Below are 19917 nucleotides of genomic sequence, written 5' to 3'. Positions count from 1 at the left end.
TCTGCAAGGCAAATACTGCAGGCCTTGGGGTTCATGGCCTGCTGCATTCTTCTAATTCCATATGCAAGGCTGCATTTGAGGAAACTGCAATGGTATCTCAAAAGCCTATGGTGTCAACATTCACGGGATCTAGAAGCTATGATTCCTATCATACGTTGTCTACGCCTAGAGTTCCTCTGGTGGGCAGAGGCCTGTTACCAAAACAAGGGACTACCATTCACACTGCCCACTGCCACCCAAACCTTAACAACAGACTCATCAGAGACTATGCATGGGGGGGGCTCACCTGGCAGGGAAGTGCATTCAGGGCAAATGGAACCCAAGTCAGATGCACCTACACATAAATCAAAAGGAAATGTTAGCTGTACAGAATGCTCTGACAGCCTTCAAGGACCACATTTTTCCAAGACAACTAATGGTAAAGACGGACAAAACCACGGTCATGTGGTACATAAACAAGCAGGGGGGGTACACACACTTACCCCCTCTACAGACTAGCCATGACATTGTGGAACACAGCCTTGAGCTACCAAGTGGATCTACAAGCTCAACTCTTGCCAGGAAAACTAAATACACTGACAGATGGACTAAGCAGAAACCTCATGAACCCACACGAGTGGAAACTGGAACCAAGGATTTTCAACATGTTGACAAGCAAATGGGGGAGCCCAGATATAGACCTGTTTGCCTCCCCCCAGAACCATCATTTGGACAAATTTTGCACAAGGATTCCCCACAAACTAGTTTGGAAAGTGGACGCTATATCCTTCAGCTGGAAAAACCTATCAGTTTATGCCTTTCCTTTTCTGCCTCTGCTCTCCAAGGTACTACTAAATATCAAACAGGACAAGCCAAGGACGATTTTAATTGCACCAGACTGGCCATGCCAACACTGGTACCCCCTCCTGTGCAATGTGTCACGCTTAGCCCCATGGCACCTGGCTCAGACTACTTCCCTGTTGTCTCAGCAAGAGAACCAGATTCTGCACCCTCAGCTGCAAACACTGAACTTAGCATCCTGGCTAATTACCTAATCTCTCCTTTGCCACCCCTCAGTAAATCAGCGATGGATTTCATTTTAGAGGCTAGGAGTCCGAGTACTAGAAAATCTTATGCTGTGAAATGGAAAATATTTTGTACCTGGAACCAATCTGAAGGGATGAGCACAGCAGTGCCCAGTTTACTTCAGATTCTACAATATTTTACTGAGATGCTTCATAAGGGCTTGTCCTTTTCCTCCATCAAAATTCATGCCTCAGCCATTTCAGCTCATTATAGCACAGAGCCTCCCCTCTTCTCTCACCCACTGCTCAAGCAGTTCCTCAGAGGGGCCAAAAATGTAATACCACCGAGGAGAGCTCCAACTCCTGCCTGGGACATTAACTTTGAATTGGAGAAACTCACTGTTCCTCCTTTCGAACCAGCTGCTACTGCTGATTTAATTTTCCTTTCCTGGGAAACAGCTTTCCTTTTAGCAATCACTTCTGCAACAAGGGTATCCGAGTTACAGGCCCTTATGGCAGTGGAGCCTTTCATCATCTTTCATGCGGGCAGGGTGTCCCTCAGAACCAGTCCCTCCTTCATGCCCAAGGTGGTAACCAATGTGGCTCTTAATCAGTCCTTTCATTTGCCTACCTTCTTTCCTAACCCACAGAATAAAGGGGAACGGATACTACACTCCTTAGATGTGCACAGACAACTGAGATTCTACTTGGATAGGACTGAACCTCAAAGGAAATCTCAACAACTTCTGGTGGCATTTGCTGCAGGGACAGAGGGGAAAGCTATTTCAAAGCAAACCATTTCAAAATGGATAGGCCACTGCATTCATTTCTGCTATAAGCACCATGGAAAACCTATCCCACAGGGCATCAGACCCCATTCAACCAGGGCTGCATCCACCTCTACAGCCTTTCTCAGGGGCGTCCTTACAAGGGACATCCTAGAAGCTGCTACTTGGAGTTCTGTACATACTTAAGCAAGCATCATCATTTGCCAATTTTTTCTCAATCCAGAGCTGGTTTTGCCACTGCAGTCTTGCAGGGCCTTATAGCTGGCCCTAATTCTATTTAAATTCCTCCTCCCAAACTTAGCTTTGGGAATCTACCCAAATGTAATGACTGCAACGGTGAAACACGAAGAACATAGTACAGTTGCGTACACTTACCATAAATGAAGATGTTCAAGTGTATTCACTGTTCCAGTCCTGGTTATATTCACTGTTCCAGTCCTGGTTACCCTCCCTCCAGCCCCCTTTCTTGTTTTGGCTATACCTCTACTCTCATTTACTATGCTCGAAAAGCTTTTTGCTGTATTTGCTTTTTTGTTGGAGGTATATCCTTGTGTTATAGATTTAATTGCTTCCCATTAGGGGGCACCTGACATCTGGGGCAAGAAAAACTGATGTAATGGCGTCTGCTGCATGTTTTCTACCCCTGACGACCTGACGTCATGGAGGAAGGGACAGCAACCGACGCAGGACCCAAGACTTTGTTAATCAGGCCGACTGAGGGCTACTGCAAGCAGATAACCCAAATGTAATGACTGCAACTGTGAATACACTCGAACATCTACATTTATGGTAAGTGTACACAACTGTACTTTTTATCAGCTCATCTGAATATCTTTTTAAAGCTTCTTCCATTTTTTCAGCCTTTTGTTGTTTGAATTAGTATTTTCCTTCAGCATTTTGTTTATTGTAATCAACTCTGACCACATTTGACTTATTTTTTTTTTCCTCTAGATTACTGGAAGTCATGTCTTGCATCAAAGCTGGAAGTTGAACTACTTTTTGCTGAACAGCTGCAGGATTCTTTCCAGCCCGTGTTTTCTCCTCGTTTTTTGAGATTAATTTTCTTTCAGGATTTCTTAATTTCTTCTTTGCCGGCTTTTGTGCAGTGCATTTATGAACCAGTAACTGAAATTTACCCAAAAAGAGAAATTCACTGGCTCTCTTTTCTGAATTTATCTGAGTAACAGCTTAATTTCAGCTCTCCCAGTGTGCAATGTGCAGCCATCTTGGAAGTCTCAAAAACTCTACAGTCTTAACCCTCCTTTCCTTTGGGCACCCTGATGACCCGCAAGTTCTTTCTTATTGCTCTGCCTTCATAAGTTTTTTGAGCTTCTAACATGACCAGTTTTATTTCCACTTCTGCCATGCGAACCCTCAATCCATCATTCTACTGGATCAGTTTTTGGAGTGCATTCACGTATTCATTTACAATTTCTGTTTCCAAATTGAGGTGCTTATCTCTGTCTTTCATGTACCTTTCCAGTCTAGAGTTCATTTTAATCACCTCCAGGCACACAAACTTCAAGGCGATCTCCTTTTCCCTGCTACTTTCTGCATCTGTGTGCTGAGGTATGCTTGAAGTAGCCATGCTACTTCATTCATATTTTACTTCTTTGTGTAGCCAGCCTACAGTTTCCACTTTTTCTTCCCTTCACTTCTTAGACATTTACCTGTACCATTCATTGTTTTATTATTTTTACTGCTACTTTCAGGAGAGCCATGCCTCCCAACTTATTCTCGTGACTGAATATGGAATGGCTGTGAGTTTAAAGTAAATTATATCTTTGAGCTTTGATAGAGTGATTTTATTAAAGTTGTAATGTGCTGTATATTCATGCATTTTATTTATATCATCTTTTGGCATACTTTGCTTATTTGTTAAAAGTCTGCATCATTAATATAAAGTAGATGAACATGTTTTACTTAATGTGTTAAATGCTTCTCATTATCCTTTGTCCAGTACTGTATTTGTGAAGATTTGATGATAATTATGAATTAGCTTATTTTGTGATGTGTGTTTAAAAAATTAGCCTGTGAGAATGCCTTCTTAGAAATGATTTTACTGAAAACATTTTATGTTTGTTTTTGAATATTCATTTTTTGTGTTTGATGCTTTCATTTTCCTCCCATCCTTAAACTTTTTCTTAGGGAACTCTGAAGGCCAAACCTGTACACAAAATCATCAAGAGAAGGACACCTCCTTGCAATAATGATTTCTGTCGTCTTGGCTGTATTTGTGAAAGTCTCGCCCAGGAAAAAAGGCAGCCAGCTCACTGCAGGAGGCCAGAGTGCATGTTTGGATGCACTTGCTTAAAGAGAAAAATGGTGCTGGTTAAAAGTTGTTTCAAGAGCAAGAAAATCCATAACAAGTCTACCCAGGGAGACTTAATTCATTCCAGTGCTTTAGAGGAAGAGGAAGATGGCGAAGATGAAGAGAAGGTCAAATTTATGAAGAAGAAGAAGTTGGAGTACAGTAAGTTTTTAATATAATGAAATCGAGCATTATTTCTTTCTGTTGCATGTTAAACTTTTTTCTTGTGAACACATAAGATGTAGGTAGATGCTATTTATGGCTTCTCCATTCCCAGCTGTTCATTTTTGTGACACCTGTCAGTCCTTTTAACGTTTTGGAAAACTGTTACGATGATGTTAATTTTCATTCATTTTTCCAACAGGTGGGTTCAGATCTTCCCTTGGATCTGACTCTGGCTTTTTACACCTTGTGGATACTGGAAACTCAAACTCCTCTCTTACCTATAATGCTCTAGTCCCCTACCATACCTCAGAACTCGTTTGTCACCTTTGCATATGGATGTGGTCGCTGTTAGCTCTCGAGCTTTACAGTTGTACTTGAGTCAAATAGGATTTTTATATTTTATTACTTTTTTCTGGATGTATTGTATATTCCTCCCTTATCCTTCCTACATTTATCTTTGTAGTCTTAGCTTATCATCATTGGTAATTTTTTTCTTTTTTATACTCTTGTGGTAATTTCTTTAACTACCATTGTTAGTAATTCCTTTTTCATTTTATTCTTTTCTTTATTTAAATAAAGTCTTTTATTTCTGTTACAAGTGTATTTAATTTTTTCCACTGTGGCTGAAAAACCTTTGAGTTTTAAAAAATGTAAAGATTGTGGGCATAAAATACCTCTCTGATGCACATGATTGATGTGTGTACTGCTTAGACCCATCTCATTTAAGAGTTGTGCGGCATTTGTAAGGTTTTTAATCCATGGAGGTTAGTGCACCGTAAAAATAAACTAATTCTAAAAGGTTTATTACAGACTTCTTTTTCAAAGACTTTATCTGGTACTCAAACCTCCAAGTAATTAGATGAAGAGTCCAGATAGCGTCCATCACATCCTTCCAGATCCTCCACTCCTAGCTCTGACCCTACTCTTGAACCCTCTGGCAAGGTGTTTAAGAGGTTGGATCAGAGTTCTTTGAATCCAAAGACTAAGCCCCCAAATCCGACAGCTTCTGATAACAGATCCGGATCCGACACTGAGTTGAAGAAGCTCCCTAGGTTCCGATATGCATCATCTCTAGATCCTGTTCCTTCTCATCTACCAATGCCCTTCTAGAGAGACACCTTCATTCTAGAGCCCCTTCAGTTGCCTGTTCTCGTTCTTAAGAGTATGACAGTAGCATGTATGGTAGAATGATGAAATCTCTCTTGACACAAATTCAGATGGCAGTTCTCCAGGCTTCTACCCCATCACATCTGGAGACCTTCACCAGTACTACTGCACCTGTTTTGGCTCCTTCTCCAATCCAGCATTTGGAGCTCCTGGATCCGAGACTAATGGAGTAATCGATATTGGATTTGAAGAATGCTGTGTCTCTTGCTGTGATAACCTTCTCCTATTGGACAGTCTTCATCTGTGTTTAGAGCTGGAGTACTCTCGGAGCCATAGTGCCATTGCCAGGTCTGAGGTGCTGCAGTTTACTCAGAAGTTGTTGGAGCTGTCTCTGCCCCTCAGAGCCTCTTCTCCGACCTCTGTCTTGGGTGGGCTGCCTTCAGGTCAGAGGGAGCCACCAGTCTGGAAGTATGTCTTTTCGGCACCGTCAGACTCCTTCTCCCAGGGGCATTCTGCTTTTGAGGTAGTGGAAAGAGTGTTCTGTACTTCTAGAGGAAGGTTGACCCATCCTTCCCCAGATCAGTCTTGTCAATCTCATATGTCTTTATGCCTTGAGCTTCAACACACTATTCCACAGGAGCAGCCAGCACAAAGTCTTCAGACTACCCCACATGATATACTCGTATCTTCTGATACTTCTCCATAGCAAAGTCCCTAGGAAAAGTCCCTAGGAAGAGGAAATGCAAGAGGAGGCACTTAGGTTCTTCTCAAGAGTGGGTCACAGAGGATAATGATTTTGATGAAGGGGAAGGGTCCCCAAGATCAGCACCTGATGACGTTTTCTTTGGAGCCATCTTGGAGATCCTTCAGCAAAGGGGCAGTTGGGTCTACTTACAACACTTCTCAAGAGAAATCAGTATTCCTGGAAGCCTTTGGATGTTCATCGTGTTTCACTGTTGCAGTCATTACACTTGGGTTATCCTGCTGGAAGCCTTTGGGTCTGGCCCATGTACCTGCTGGGTGACTCCACCCACTGCTGAGCTCATTGGTTTGATCTCTGGACAGGTGTAGAAGGAACCCAGTGTTGTTTAGCTGATCCCTAATAGACAGACAGGATCCTGGCACCACCGAAAGGAACAGAATTTTAGATAAAGGGAGTACCAGTAGATGCCATGGTCATAGTGACTGCCACACAGAAGGAACTTGCGGAACACAGTTCATCCGTCCATCCCCCCAACATGGAGTCTAGGGCATTGGACAGATTTGGGAAGTGTGTACATGCTTCAGTGACTTTTGCACTCAGATCCCTGAATTGTTTGGCACACTTCACCAGACTTCAGAGGGAATTGCTAAAGGAACTATCCAAATCTCTCTCCAGGACCATCACTTCTGAGGCAGAAACCTCTATTGCTTCACAGTTGGCTACCCTACTGTCCATTTTGAATTTGTCCATGAGGCCCATTTCACATGCAGCTGTTGGTACGTCATGGGACAGTGAGTTCAGGCATTTCCATTAGAATACATGCTTGGCTCAGTCTGCGTGATTTCTCTGAGCCCTTCAAGTCCTTCTTTGTCAGTGCTCCCTTTGACGGAAGTTCTTTGTTTGGCCCCAAAGTTAGACACACTATCCATATTTGAGCAGGATGGTAAGACCCTGTCTGCAGTGAGAGTACATTTTTTGACTCCTCAAAAAAACATTTGTAGAAATCAACGAAATGCTTAAAAAATGTGTTTCAGGAAAATCCCAGGGTCCTTCCATGACGCCCTTGGACATGGTTCCCCCAGGGGCAAGGGGGCTGTAATGGGAGACATCACCCATGTGGGAGAAGAGGCTAGCAGAATCAGGATCTAGGAACTCTTTCTCTGACAGATCCTACCAGCACTCCTGAAAGGAGACCCAATTTGTCAACCACTGGAGGCGGTCAGGGGTCACCTATCCCCTGCACAAGAGAGCCTGGACAGACATTAAAAAAGATACATGAGTGCAGAGGATTATTTCCAGAGGTTGTATAATAACTTTTTCCCAACTCCCAACAGTAAACAGAATTTCTGATGTTCCACCCAGTCAGAGGAAATCAGCAGCACTGGAAATAAAAAAGCTGCTAGAAAAGAGTCATCCAAGAGGACCCCCCCCCCCCCCCCCCCGGCCAGAAAGTGTCCAGAACTTACTCAGAATTATTTTTAGTGCCAAAGAAAATGGAATGGAGACCAAGTTTGGATCTTAGAAATGTGAACAAATCAGTTTAGTATAAAATGTTCCAGACAGTCATGGTTCAGTCTGTTTTGCCTTTTCTGCACTAAAGACAACTAGATGTGCTCAATAGATCTTCAGGATGTATACTGTGACATAAAAATGAACAGACACTCCAGAAGATACCTTTGTTTCCGGTTGGGAGGGGGGGGGAGGCAATAGCTACCAATTCAGAGCTCTGCCCTTTTGCCTTGATAAAGTCCCCAGGCTGTTCACCAAATGCATTGCAGTAGTAGCAGCTCACTGGGACTTGCAGGGATTCTGGATCTTTCCGTACTTGGATGACTGGCTCATAACCTCTCCGACCAGCATCTCCTGCTAAAAGCAAGAGGTTATGTACTCCAGGTTTGCTCTCCTCTAGAAATTACCATCAGTCATAGCAAATCTCAGGTAGAACCATCTCTGATGTTAGAGTTCATACTGGCCTTGTTCAATATGGAATGAGTGACCGCCTTCTTTCCCTTACCAGGGTTACAGACTATTCAATTTCAAGTCAAAAGTATTCGTCAAAAGTATAATTCAAAATTCTTCTCCATCAATTCAGTTGATTCTGCAAGACTTGAGGTCCGTGTCTGCTGCAGTTGTTTTGGTTCTGTTAACAAGATACCATATGGACCCTACAATTCAGTGGTCTGTTCTACATCAACCTATGTCTACCCAGATCAGAATAACTCAGGCATGCAAAAAGTACCTCTTGTGGTAGATTTTCTCAGATCAGATATTAAAAGTCTGTCCCTTCATTTTGCCTCGGCTGAAAGCCATGGTAACCACGGACAATTCCCAAATTGGGTGGGGACATTTCTTGGGAAAGACTGTCCAAGGCACCTGATCCCCCAAAGAGGCCAACACACACATCAGTGTCCTGTAAGTGTAAGCAGTAGTCCTAGTGTTGCAGGCCTGTCAAGACTCTCTCCCTTCCAGGACTATTGCTATCCAGATGGACAGTGTGTCTGTGATATGGTACATGAGCAAGGAGGAACCAGATCTTACCCCTTTTGTCCAGAAGCTAACAGAGTGTGGCAGTGCCGATATCATCCAGTTTGTTCCTGATAGTAACGCTCATTCTGAGGAAATCCAGTGTGATAGCAGACAGGTTGAGCAGGTCCATTTTATTGCCTCGAGTGGTCTCTCAACATAAATGTTGCAGAAAAGATGTTCTACCAGTGGGGTTAGCCTTGGTGTGACCTCTTTGCAGCCCCCCCCCCCAAGTGCTTTAGCAACTTTCACTATCTGGTCACTAAACTATTTGGCATATTTCACGAGATTACAAAGGGACTTCATTAAGGAACTTTCAAACTCCCTTTCAGGGACCACTGCTGCAGAGGCTCAAACTTCTGTAGCTCTGCAGTTGGCCACCCTTCAATCTGTTGTAAATTCGTCCATGAAGCTTATTTCTCATGCTACAAAAGGAGTCTCAAGGGCTGCAGGTAAGGCATTTCTGTAAGGAGGCATACGTGGATGTATGTGGTTTTGTAGAGCCCTTCAAGACATCTTTCATCAATGCTCTTTTTTGATATTTTTTCTTTGTTTAGCCCCACAGTGAAGGACACACTCTCCAGGTGCGAGAAGGATGGAAAAATCCTATCTGCAGTGAGTGTACATTTTTCGACCCCTCAACGGACTTTTTTCAGGAATCAACGTGGAGGTCAAAAGATGTGGTTCAGGAAGTCTCAGGGTCCTTTTCAGGACACATGTGGAGGTACTTCCCCAGAGGTGGAGGGGGGACAGATAATGGTAGAAGATGCCCTAGTGGTAGAGGAGGCCTGCAAAATCGAGGTTCTAGAGATACTTTTTCCGATAGACCCTATCAGTGCTCCTGAACAGAGGACTGATTGCCTTCCAGTGGAGGCAGTCATGGGTTGCTTATCTATGCAGTAAGAAGCCTGGCTAAACATAACAAACTATAATTGGGTGCAGAGAATCATTTCCAGAGGTTGTATTATTCCCTTTTGTCTTCCATCCTCGTTACCCAAGAAAATCCCCGATGTTCCACCCAATCAGAGGAAAGCAGCAGCACTAGAAATTCAAGATGACTAGCTCATTACTGCTGTGACCAGGTATCAACCGGTACAGTCCGGAGACCAAGTGTTGCAGTCTTGTTCGACTCTAGGAATAACCATCAATGACAACAAATCAGACCCTGACATTGAAATTTATAGGAGCAGTATTCAGCACAGTATATATGGTGCCATCTTTTCCCCTTTTGAGAGTACAGATAATAAGAAATCAGGTCAAGAAAATAATTTGCAGTACCAAAATTTCAGACTGGGTGATTCTGCAAGCCGTAGGATCAGTGTCAGCTGCAGTAATCTTAGTTCCTTTAGGAAGATAACATGAGAATTCTGCAGTGGATGCTACAGACACAGTGGGTCAATTCTCTAGCAACCCATGTCAACAAAGATGCGAATAACCCAGGTATGCAGATGGAATCTTTCCAGGTGGATGCAGTCACAACAGCTGTTACTAGGTCGTACTTTTGCTTCCCTTCAGCCCAAGGCCATAGTGACCATGGACGGTTCCCAGATAGGGTGTGGTGGGGATGAGACATTGTCTAGGGGAAGTCAGTTGAAGGCACTTGGTCTCCTGAAGAGGCTAACTTGCATATCAGTGTTATGGAAATGAGAGCGGCGTTCTTGGCATTGCGAGCATTTCAAGACTGTCTGTCCAAAGGGACAACATGTCAGTGGTTTGGTACATAAAAAAGGATGAACTAAATCCTACCCCCTGTGTCATGAAGCCCTGAGGGTGTGGCAGTGACAGATTTCCTCAAACCGCTTTCTAATTGAAGTGCACGTTCTGAGGAAATCCAAAATGATCGCAGACAAACTGCACAGGTCCATTTTACTACCTCACAAGTGGCCTCTCAACAACAGAGTGACGGACATTATTTTCCATCAGTGAGGCCAGCATTGCTGCGATCTCTTTGCATCTCCCCTAAACAACAAGTGCAGGAGCATTTTTGCCTTAGTCTCCTCACCGGATGAGTCACCGAGGGATGCTGTACTTAATATTTGGTCCCCCGGTCTGTTGTACGCTTATCCTCTGACTTCTTTAACTTTCAAATTCCTTTAGAAAGCACCCAGGTTGAAGAGCAAAGTCATCCTCATTGCATTTTACTGGACTTAACAGATTTGGTTTCCCTTCCTTTGGCCTCATCTTTTGGTACCCAGCTTGGATTCTGGATCCAACTCCGGACATGGTGTCTGTGAATCACCTTGACATTTCAAACCTCGAGCTGATTGCATGGTTTCTCCAGTTCCATTAACAGCCAGACAATGTGTGCTGTCTTTGCCTGTATTTTATCTTACCGTAAACATTCAACAAGAAAACTCTGCAGAAGTAAATGGAGCAGATTTGTTTATTGGGCAGAACAGAATTGGGTAGAACCATTTTCAACTTTTCAGTTCTTGAACTTTTAGCGAGTGTATTTAATGAGGGTGCTAGTTCAATGACTATTAAACTCCAGCTCACAGCCATTTCAAATTTCCATGTCTGATTTCAGAATTCATCTGGCTTCCTCCAAAATATGCAAAGCATTTCTGAAAGGAACTCTTCTACTTGGATCTCCTTACAAAGATCCTGTACCACCATGGGATTTAAATTTGGTACTGCAAGCCTTGACACAGTTTCCCTTTGAACCTGCAGCTAAATGTGATTTAAAATACTTGACCTGGAAGACCATTTTATTAGTAACAATTACATCTACTAGAAAAATTTCAGAACTTCAAGCATTATTTTCTAAGCCTCCCATATTTGATTTTCCGCAAGCATAGGGTCACCTTATGTACCAATGCTTCCTTTCTACCCAAGGTGGTGTCAGAATCCAACATCAACCAAACCATTTACTTGTCGGTATTTTTCCCATACTTTACAAATAAAGGAGAATATATGCGGCACTTACTGGATGTTCATAGTTAGCATTTTTGTCTGCACCATACAAAACATATTAGAAAGTCAGACCAGCTCTTTGATTTGCCCATCTTGTGATGTACAAAGGAATCAGTCACAAAGTTAACTATAGCCAGATGGTTGACCGGTTGTATCTCTTTTGTCTATACCAAATTGAGTCTTCCCCTACCAAAACCATTAAAGGCTCATTCCACTAGATCTATGGCTACTTCTACCATATTCCAGTCTAGAGCATCCATGGATGATATTTTTGTGCTACTTGGCCAAATTCTCATACCTTTAGCACTCATTACAAACTAGATCTGATCTCAAGGGTAGGAGCAGCGTTTGGCTTAATCATACTCATCAGGAATGTCCTTCCTTAGAGTGCATCCAGGAATGCACGTAACTGGGGACTCTATCACTTACATTGAGGAATGAATGAAAATTGACATCAGATAAAGAAGTTGTGTACTGACCATAACATTCCCTCTGTGTTGTCCATATTCATTCTTCATTAAGTCCCCACCTTCCATACCTCTTCATTTCTCACACTCAACTTCTGGAGGAATGAGACCTTTAAGGACACCTAGAACACCTTGCGTCCCTTGTGTTGAACTCCAGTTGTGGCAGTTCCTTAATAGTATCATTTTCTCTTTCTCTCAAGCTGTAATAGGATTTCAGGGACGTTAGGCATGGTGCATTGTGAGTAGGAAAGCAGCTCAAAAGTTTGTTGGTGTACACGAGCTGGAGTAACTGCAGAGTTGGATCTGAACCATACATTCAGGAAAATGGACGTCAAAAATGGAAAATTATGGTAAGTACATAACTTCCTTTTTTTTTTAGAAGCAATTTGGGCAAACTAGTTACCAAAGTAACTCTCGCCAAATGGTTTAACAGATTATATTTTCGTTGTCTACAACAAATTAGGTTTGTCATCGTCGAAACCTTTAAGAGCCTATTCAACCAGGTCCATGGCAGCTTCATCAGTATTTTTATCCAGGTCTTCCGTGGATGTCATCTGTGCGGCCGCAGCTTGGGCTAATCCTTATGCCTTTATTACTCACTACAAATTAGATCTGGTCTCTAGGAGAAGAGCATATTCGGCTGAACTTTGCTCACGAATATCCTTCCGTAGAGCTCTCCTGGGATTCAGGTAGCTGGGGACTCTGTCCCACTTGTTGAGGAATGAAAGAAAATTGACATCAGATAAGTTATGTACTCACCATAATGTTCCATCTGTTGTCTATTTTCATTCTTCAGCCCTCCTCCATCCAACTCCCTACCATTTAAATGCTGACTTTTGGAAGAATAAGAAGGTAATAAGGGAACCAAGATGTTTTTTGTGTTTCACTGTTGCAGTCATCACATTAGGGTTATCTGCTTGCAGTAGCACTCAGTCGGCCTGGTTATCAAAGTCTTGGGTCCTGCGTCGGTTGCTGTCTCATCTTCCATGACGTCAGGTAGTCAGAGGTATAAAGCATGCAGCCAATGCCATTACATCAGTCTTTCTTGCCGTGCGGTGCCCGAAGCAGAAGCAGTTCGCAAGTGCCGGTCGGCCGACTCCTGAAATTTTTTTTTTCGAGTTTCAGAACCAAAGTCTTCCACTAATGCTAGGTATCCCATTGGGGATACATTTTCTTGCTCTAAACCGATGTCAGTAAAAGTCGATAATTGTATTTCTTGCAGAAAGCAAATACCTCCTAAAGATTTTCATTCGTACTGTATTCCTTGTCTAGGCCCTGACCACGAAGTACCTTGCTGTTGGTTTTGTGCCTTTTTTAAACCACGAACTATTCGTCTGAATATTTTTGCTTCTAAATATTTTGGTACTTGGTTCAATTATCCACATATTAAGTCACCCGACTACCGACATTCCGAAAAAATGCAAAGATAAAGACAGAGAAAGGCTGCCTAGGTCCAAAGCTGCCGACAACGCTTCTCCTATGCTAGTCGCCAGTTCGCCGGTACTCAGTGAGGTGCTTTTGCGGCCCCTGATACCCACTACTACAGATTCGCAGGCCTCTACTGAGACCCATTCGGAGTCTGGTATGCCGGGAGATGCTTCGACTGTGGAACCTGCGGATGTCTCTACCTTGGATGGGTCCGGAGCCGCTGTGCAGGCACCGACTTCTGAGGGTGTATTCAGGCCTACTGACTTACATATTAAACCAACGCCATCTTCTTCTTCAGGACCTAAAACTCGAACCATACCTAGAAAACCGATGCCCAGACCGCATGGTCAGGCCTCTATGCCTAAAAAACAAATGATAAGAATGGCTGAAGACCTTATTACTTTAATCAGGGGAAGCCAACCTTCCCCCTCTGAGACCTAGGAGTGAATTTGCTTATGATACTTCTGAGTAGGATTCTGAAATTTCTGTTTCCTCTGATGACCAGGATTTACCCTTATCTACCTATGAGGATTCTGATGCAGAGGACTCTATTCCCTCTGCTTCTCCCCCAGAGGATTTTTCTTTTGGTGAAACCCTGCATACTCTTAAGGAGCATTTTCGCTGGGAAAGCCAGGATTACTCTGACTCTAAAGAGAGGCTTAGGGATTTTTTTTGCTCCTGCCCCAACAAAGGCCTTTAGCTATCCCTCCCATGCTAGACATTGTTGATGATGCCTTTTCGGAATCTAGCTTGGCCCCTAACTCTTTACCTCCTGCTCCCAGAAAACCCGATAGGTATTGCAGGGTTCTGACTCTCACAAGTTCCTTTTTAAAAATCCTACTGCGGATCCTGAGATCATTTCAGAGGGACCCAAGGGCATTAAGGCTACTACTGCCAAAACTCCTACCCCCTCTGATAGAGATTCCAGGGCCTTGGATAGATGGGGTAAGAAGGTATACACCTCTGTAACCTTGGCCATCAGGGCCTTAAATTGCCAGTTTCATATATTAAAGTATCAGCAGCATATTATTGGATTGCTTAAACAGAAAATGATGTTGATTCCTGATTGTGCTGAAAATAAGGATTTACAGGATTTAATGCATTCTGCTGAACAGGCTGGAAAACATACTTTGCAATGTGGTTTTGATTCATTAGAGGCATCTTGCAGGGCTGCTGTCACCGGGTCTGTACTTAGAAGGCATGCTTGGCTTAAGGAGCAATCTTTGCCAGATCATGTTAAAGCTAAATTGCTGGATGCTCCCTTAAATCAGGACCGCCTGTTTGGCAACAAAGCAGAAGTTCTTAAAAAGATGGAGGAAAAAGCTAAATCTATGCAAACTGTTAAAGATTTCTTGCAAGTACAGCCTCCAAGATTTAGCAGGCATTTGCCCTCTAAAAATTGGTCCTTTCCTGCCTCTTCCAAGCCTTCTCAGTTCAAACCCAGAACCAGTAGATCACCCAGGTTTCAGTCCCAGGGTACGCAGAGGACTAAGCAGTGGGGGGCTCCCACTTCCAAAGCTGGGAGTAGTAAGACTCCCCCCTATGGTAAGCTGTCTCAATGACTTAACTTTAAAACTTCCAAGCACTTCTCAACTGACTGCTCCTTTAGGTGGAAAGATTGCTCTGCAAGCAAAAAACTGGGAACCCATTACCCAGGACAAATGGGTTTTAAATATAGTTTCCCAAGGATACAGATTTCACTTCCACACATTACCACCCCCAAACGGTTGGCCAGATCTACCCCCAAGTCAGTGGGCAGAGGCTCAAAAGCAAGTACTCTCTCAAGTTTAAAGGCTATTCAAACTGTACCAGAAGTGGAAAATAGACAAGGTTTCTACTCAAGACTTTTCCTGGTACCCAGAAAAGACGAATCATGGCATCCTATCCTGGACCTTTCTGTCCTAAACACCTTTCTGGTGATTCCAAAATTCAAGATGCTAACTCTTCACCAGTTGCTTCCCATGCTAGGCAAGGATGCCTGGTTGGCAACATTGGATTTAAAGGAAGCCTACCTGCACATCCCAGTCAGGGAATCTTGCAGAAGATACCTACGCTTCAAAGCAGGCTACATGCACTATCAGTTCTCTGCACTGCCCTTTGGCTTATCTACTGCGCCCAGGGTATTCACAAAGTGCCTAGCTCCAGTCATTGCATTTCGCAGGCAAAGAAATATTCAAATATACCCATACCTGGACGATTGTCTAATTCAGGCAGAAAGCCAGGACATATTTTTGAATCATCTGGCATTTGTACAAAAGGTGCTGACTTGTCTGGGGTACACCATAAATGAAAAGAAATCACATCTGGTACCAAGGGAGCCCGCAGGATTTTTTGCAGGGGGGTGCAAACCCAAAGCCCCACCCACATAGCTCACCCCACCCCCTGCCACCATAGCCCCGCCCAAGTCCACCCACCCCAAGCCCCGCCCACACCGCCATTCCAGTGTCCCATTACTTGGCTATTTCTCCCCATTTACTGTAGACACTGTTCAAATCTGTGTGCATACTGTTTTATGCTTTAGTTCTACAATGATTACAGGCAGTTGGATTTAATTTACAACTTTTATTTCAGACATTATAGCCCAAACACTGAGACATTTACTAAACCTAAACAAAGCAATAGTCTTACAATGAAAACAGACTTGGCGTTAAAGCTTCTCTACTTTTGAAACTCACATTCAATGAAACAGCATTGAAACCCACATTCAAAGAAAATGCATCTGGCCAGTGGCAGGTTATTTACCTTTGAACTGTTTTCAAGGAATAGGCTCCTTGCAAACCGTTAGGGCCATGCAAAAGTTATTTGATTTACCTGATTGTATTAATTATAATATATAATTGAATTATATCCCTTGTATTATACAGCAACACTTGTTTGAGTGTTGCTGCCGAAGTAAAAGTAATCTGAATAATTCCACATTAAAGATATCTGAAACTAATGAAGATGTTGTTGCTAGAAAACTGTATATTTCAGTGTTTCATCTACAAATTCAGTGCCTGTTGCCGTCAAAGAATAAATTGCCTATGTTAAATTAAAAAAATGGTAAGCTGGTATATTGCAATAGAAAATGGATGACAAGCTGAAACAGGTTCATAGTTATTAGGCATCTCATCCAAAGGAGGACATCCTGAGGACTGCAGCATACAAATTTATATGATGTAGGAATAGAACCTCAACAAGGCTTTACATTAAGATGCAAGTATTCTACTTGTGGTGCTACTAACATAGCTTTAAAACTTTATACTACAATAGAGATACCATTTGCTAAACAAAACAGTTGCACATTGTAAATAGACTTGGCATGAGCAGCAGTGAACTTCCATTTCCCTTAAAACTCACAGTTCCTTGAAAATTCACTTGAAAATAAATTCCACCTGCTAACTCTAACTTGGGCATTTCACTTTCTCTCTCTTACAAACATACCACACCCTCAAGGCCTCACCCTTAGTGCAAGAAATCTTGACAAAGCCTAAAATAAATAGGGACAGATTATAAATACGGCTCTCAGAAACTTAGAAAATTGCAAGAGTAACAGGATTTGTGTTAGTATGCATTTTTCTAAATGACATGACATCTAAAACTGAAAGGTCTCATTATTTAGCAACTTCAATCCTTTTAAGAGGAATATGGGGCAAAATCTGGACAGCTGAAGGGTATGCTACCTCCCTCTTATACACACACCAAATAATTCTGGTCAGACTTGAATTAGTTCTGGGAAGGTTGCACTGAACGGCACCGTGCTTGATCTGAAGTGGGTGAAATCCTGGTAGCTAGTGATTGCAGCTCAGCAATGTGGAGCATTAAAGCATTTTAGCAGAGCATTGTTTCATCACTACCTATTGTGTTTGCACATAAGCTGTAGTTATTTCAAACATTTGCCTTTTTTTTGATTACTACAGAGTACATTTACCCACCAGAGCTATTGTGTTTTGACTTCAGTGTGGAGCTAGTTGTTGCAGGGCTTGGCTTTTAAGTAAGGTAGCAATGCTTATTTACCATATACCATTAAAGCCACTCAACTACAAGTGTACTAACACACAGACACTGCTATAAGACACTGGTCTCCAATAAAATGTAATGAGCTTCTAAAAACACTGTAATCCTGTCCTTTTATTACAAATACTGTCATATGCATTTCAATACCCAAGGCTTATACATTATCTAGCTATGTAAATATTTTCTGCATGGCAACAACGAAAAGGCTTTCAGTGCTGGTAATTCTTTAACAATATGCTTACTAAAGCTTACTTGCATCTTACAATCTCCGGCACACTTACCTGATGTTCATTAAACCATGGCTACTTAAACAGAACAGGGCACTGTGACAGCATGCAGTTCCTGAATAATAAGAAGCATAAATCAACAGTATAAAAATCTGATGGAAAACCAGAACATTTTGCAAAATCAAGGACAGATGAAAAGCCACAGTCGTATTTGTGATCTGCCTTGGATGGGGGAATACTCTGCACACTTACACTGCATAACTGCTCCTTGCCTTCCTTGGACACATTCCGAGCCACTACAATGGGGGCTGGGGTGCAATAAGTATGTCATAATTTGAAATGTCTCTGGCTGACAGTGATGGCTCTGGCACTCCTACCTCTCAACTTCAGAGCAAGAAATCTGGACAAAGCCATACATAGAAGTGGGACACAGGCCCAACAATAAGGACAATTTTAAATATTGCTCTTATTAACTTAAATAGAGCAGGTAGATCTTGCATTAGTACAAATTTTCTGAAGGGTATAAAATCTGAAACTCAAATGTCTGCCATTATTTTCTAACTTCAATCTTTAATGACTTGCCACTAATTTGCCAGAAAACCACAATTTTATGAAAAACAGACCAAAATGTGATGCAAAAATACCGGTCAAAAAAGGGACACCTTTTTAATATTAACAGTTAACTTGAAGCAGCTAACAAAATAAGAGCATCCACATGCATTTCTGAAATAAAGGTAATCTATAACTGATCATTACAGTTACACGAAAACTGCCAGACAAACTATTAAAATAAAAACCTCGATGGAAGCTGCAGCAGGCGTAGTAGAATAAATCCAGTAGTCAAGCGATAGCTGTAAAAGCTGTTATGTTAGCACTTTATTAAACAAGAACTTTCGGTAGGTTAATAACCCACCTTCCTCAGACAAAACAGTTACTAAAAAGGAATAGGGAGTTTAAATACACTTGTCCCTCCCAGTTAATCACAGTTTAATTGATTTCCATCTTCAATTAAATAAATTCCTTTTAACCATTTGTGTGCATTACAAATAAAAACAATTTTTTGTGTATTAGTAAAAACACTATTCTTAAAACACATTATTTAAAAACATCCTTTAAAAATGATCTTTAAGTACAGGTTGTTAAAATTATTTTTCATGTTAATTAAATGATATAACATACAGTAATCCAACCCATTTTAGAAATACAGAATTGTTTCTGCTTAAATTACAATTGTTTAAACCAGTGTTTTTGATAGAGTGATCACAAGCTCCTATAACTATACAAGGGAGGGAGGAGGGGGGGCAACCCACTTTTTTTTTTTTTAAAACACAGCAAAACCAAAAGAACATTCACCCACACCTAACCTTTCTTAGTTAGGGCATATGTATTTACAAATAATGTAAGAGTAATACCTGAGCTACCCTTAGCTTAATCCATTCACCCATTCACAGCCCACAACTGTTGTGACCGACTGTGTCATGGGTCAATAAGTTTGCTTATTAGGAAGTCTGAAAAGATACCATGGTACATAAGGTTAACTATCCAAACCAAATAAATGTGTTATCTCCTCATGGCCATGATTTTGAGAATGCAGGACAGAGAAACTGCGTCGTTTAGGCCAGGATAAATGTACGCTCCTGTCCTAACCTGCCAAAATAATTCCTCCCTTTCCAAATTTACCTGCCATGGCCCGCTATTTAAGTCTGTTGCTAGTTGTTTTAAAACAGCAAAATGAAAAGTGTGGCCAGGATGGTCAATAACATGACAGGCTAATGCATTCTTTATGTCAGCTTTTGCGATGGCATAAAGATGTTCATATATGCGCCTTTTAAATGCCCTTTCGGTCTTTCCTGTATAGAAAGCCGGGCAATGATCACATAGGGCAGCATAGACCACCGCTTTCGTCCCACAATTGAAGTTGCCCATGATTTTGTATGTCTTTTTGTTAATACAAAGTTGTGACCCTTCATGTATGTTTTTACACTGACGGCATGTCCCACATTGGGTCATGCCCTTGATCCTATTAGTAAATATTCGTTTATTTTTCTCCAAAATGGTTTTCAATGAGCAACCTTTTCTGAATGTGAAACCTGGGGCTGATCCTAACAGGTCCAACAACTGTTTTTCTTCTCTTACAATTGACCAATTCTTTTGTAAGATCTCCCTAATGTTGAGATAGTCCACTGAGAATGTACACAAAAATCTTAATTTAGGGTCAACTCTCACATTATTCGTTATCTCTATTTCTGTGCTTTCTTGATCAATATGGCTCCCCAAATGTACTG

The 19917-nt window shown here is 42.0% G+C and overlaps 1 protein-coding gene across 1 annotated transcript in view; it reads left to right on the top strand.

The window, feature by feature from the left end:
• The window catches only part of MGA (MAX dimerization protein MGA), a 2673741-nt gene that overhangs the window by 876339 nt on the left and 1777485 nt on the right, over positions 1-19917 (top strand). The window contains exon 8 of the mRNA XM_044060555.1: positions 3941-4265. Coding sequence (XP_043916490.1) covers positions 3941-4265 — 325 coding nt within the window. The remainder of the gene's footprint in view (positions 1-3940; positions 4266-19917) is intronic.

The sequence above is a fragment of the Protopterus annectens genome, chromosome 2.part0 (genome assembly GCF_019279795.1).
Source record: "Protopterus annectens isolate FY-2018-M chromosome 2.part0, PAN1.0, whole genome shotgun sequence".
In the NCBI taxonomy this organism is placed as follows: domain Eukaryota; kingdom Metazoa; phylum Chordata; order Ceratodontiformes; family Protopteridae; genus Protopterus; species Protopterus annectens.
The sequence above is the reverse complement of the archived record's forward strand: the minus strand, read 5'-3'. Positions and strand labels throughout refer to the sequence as shown.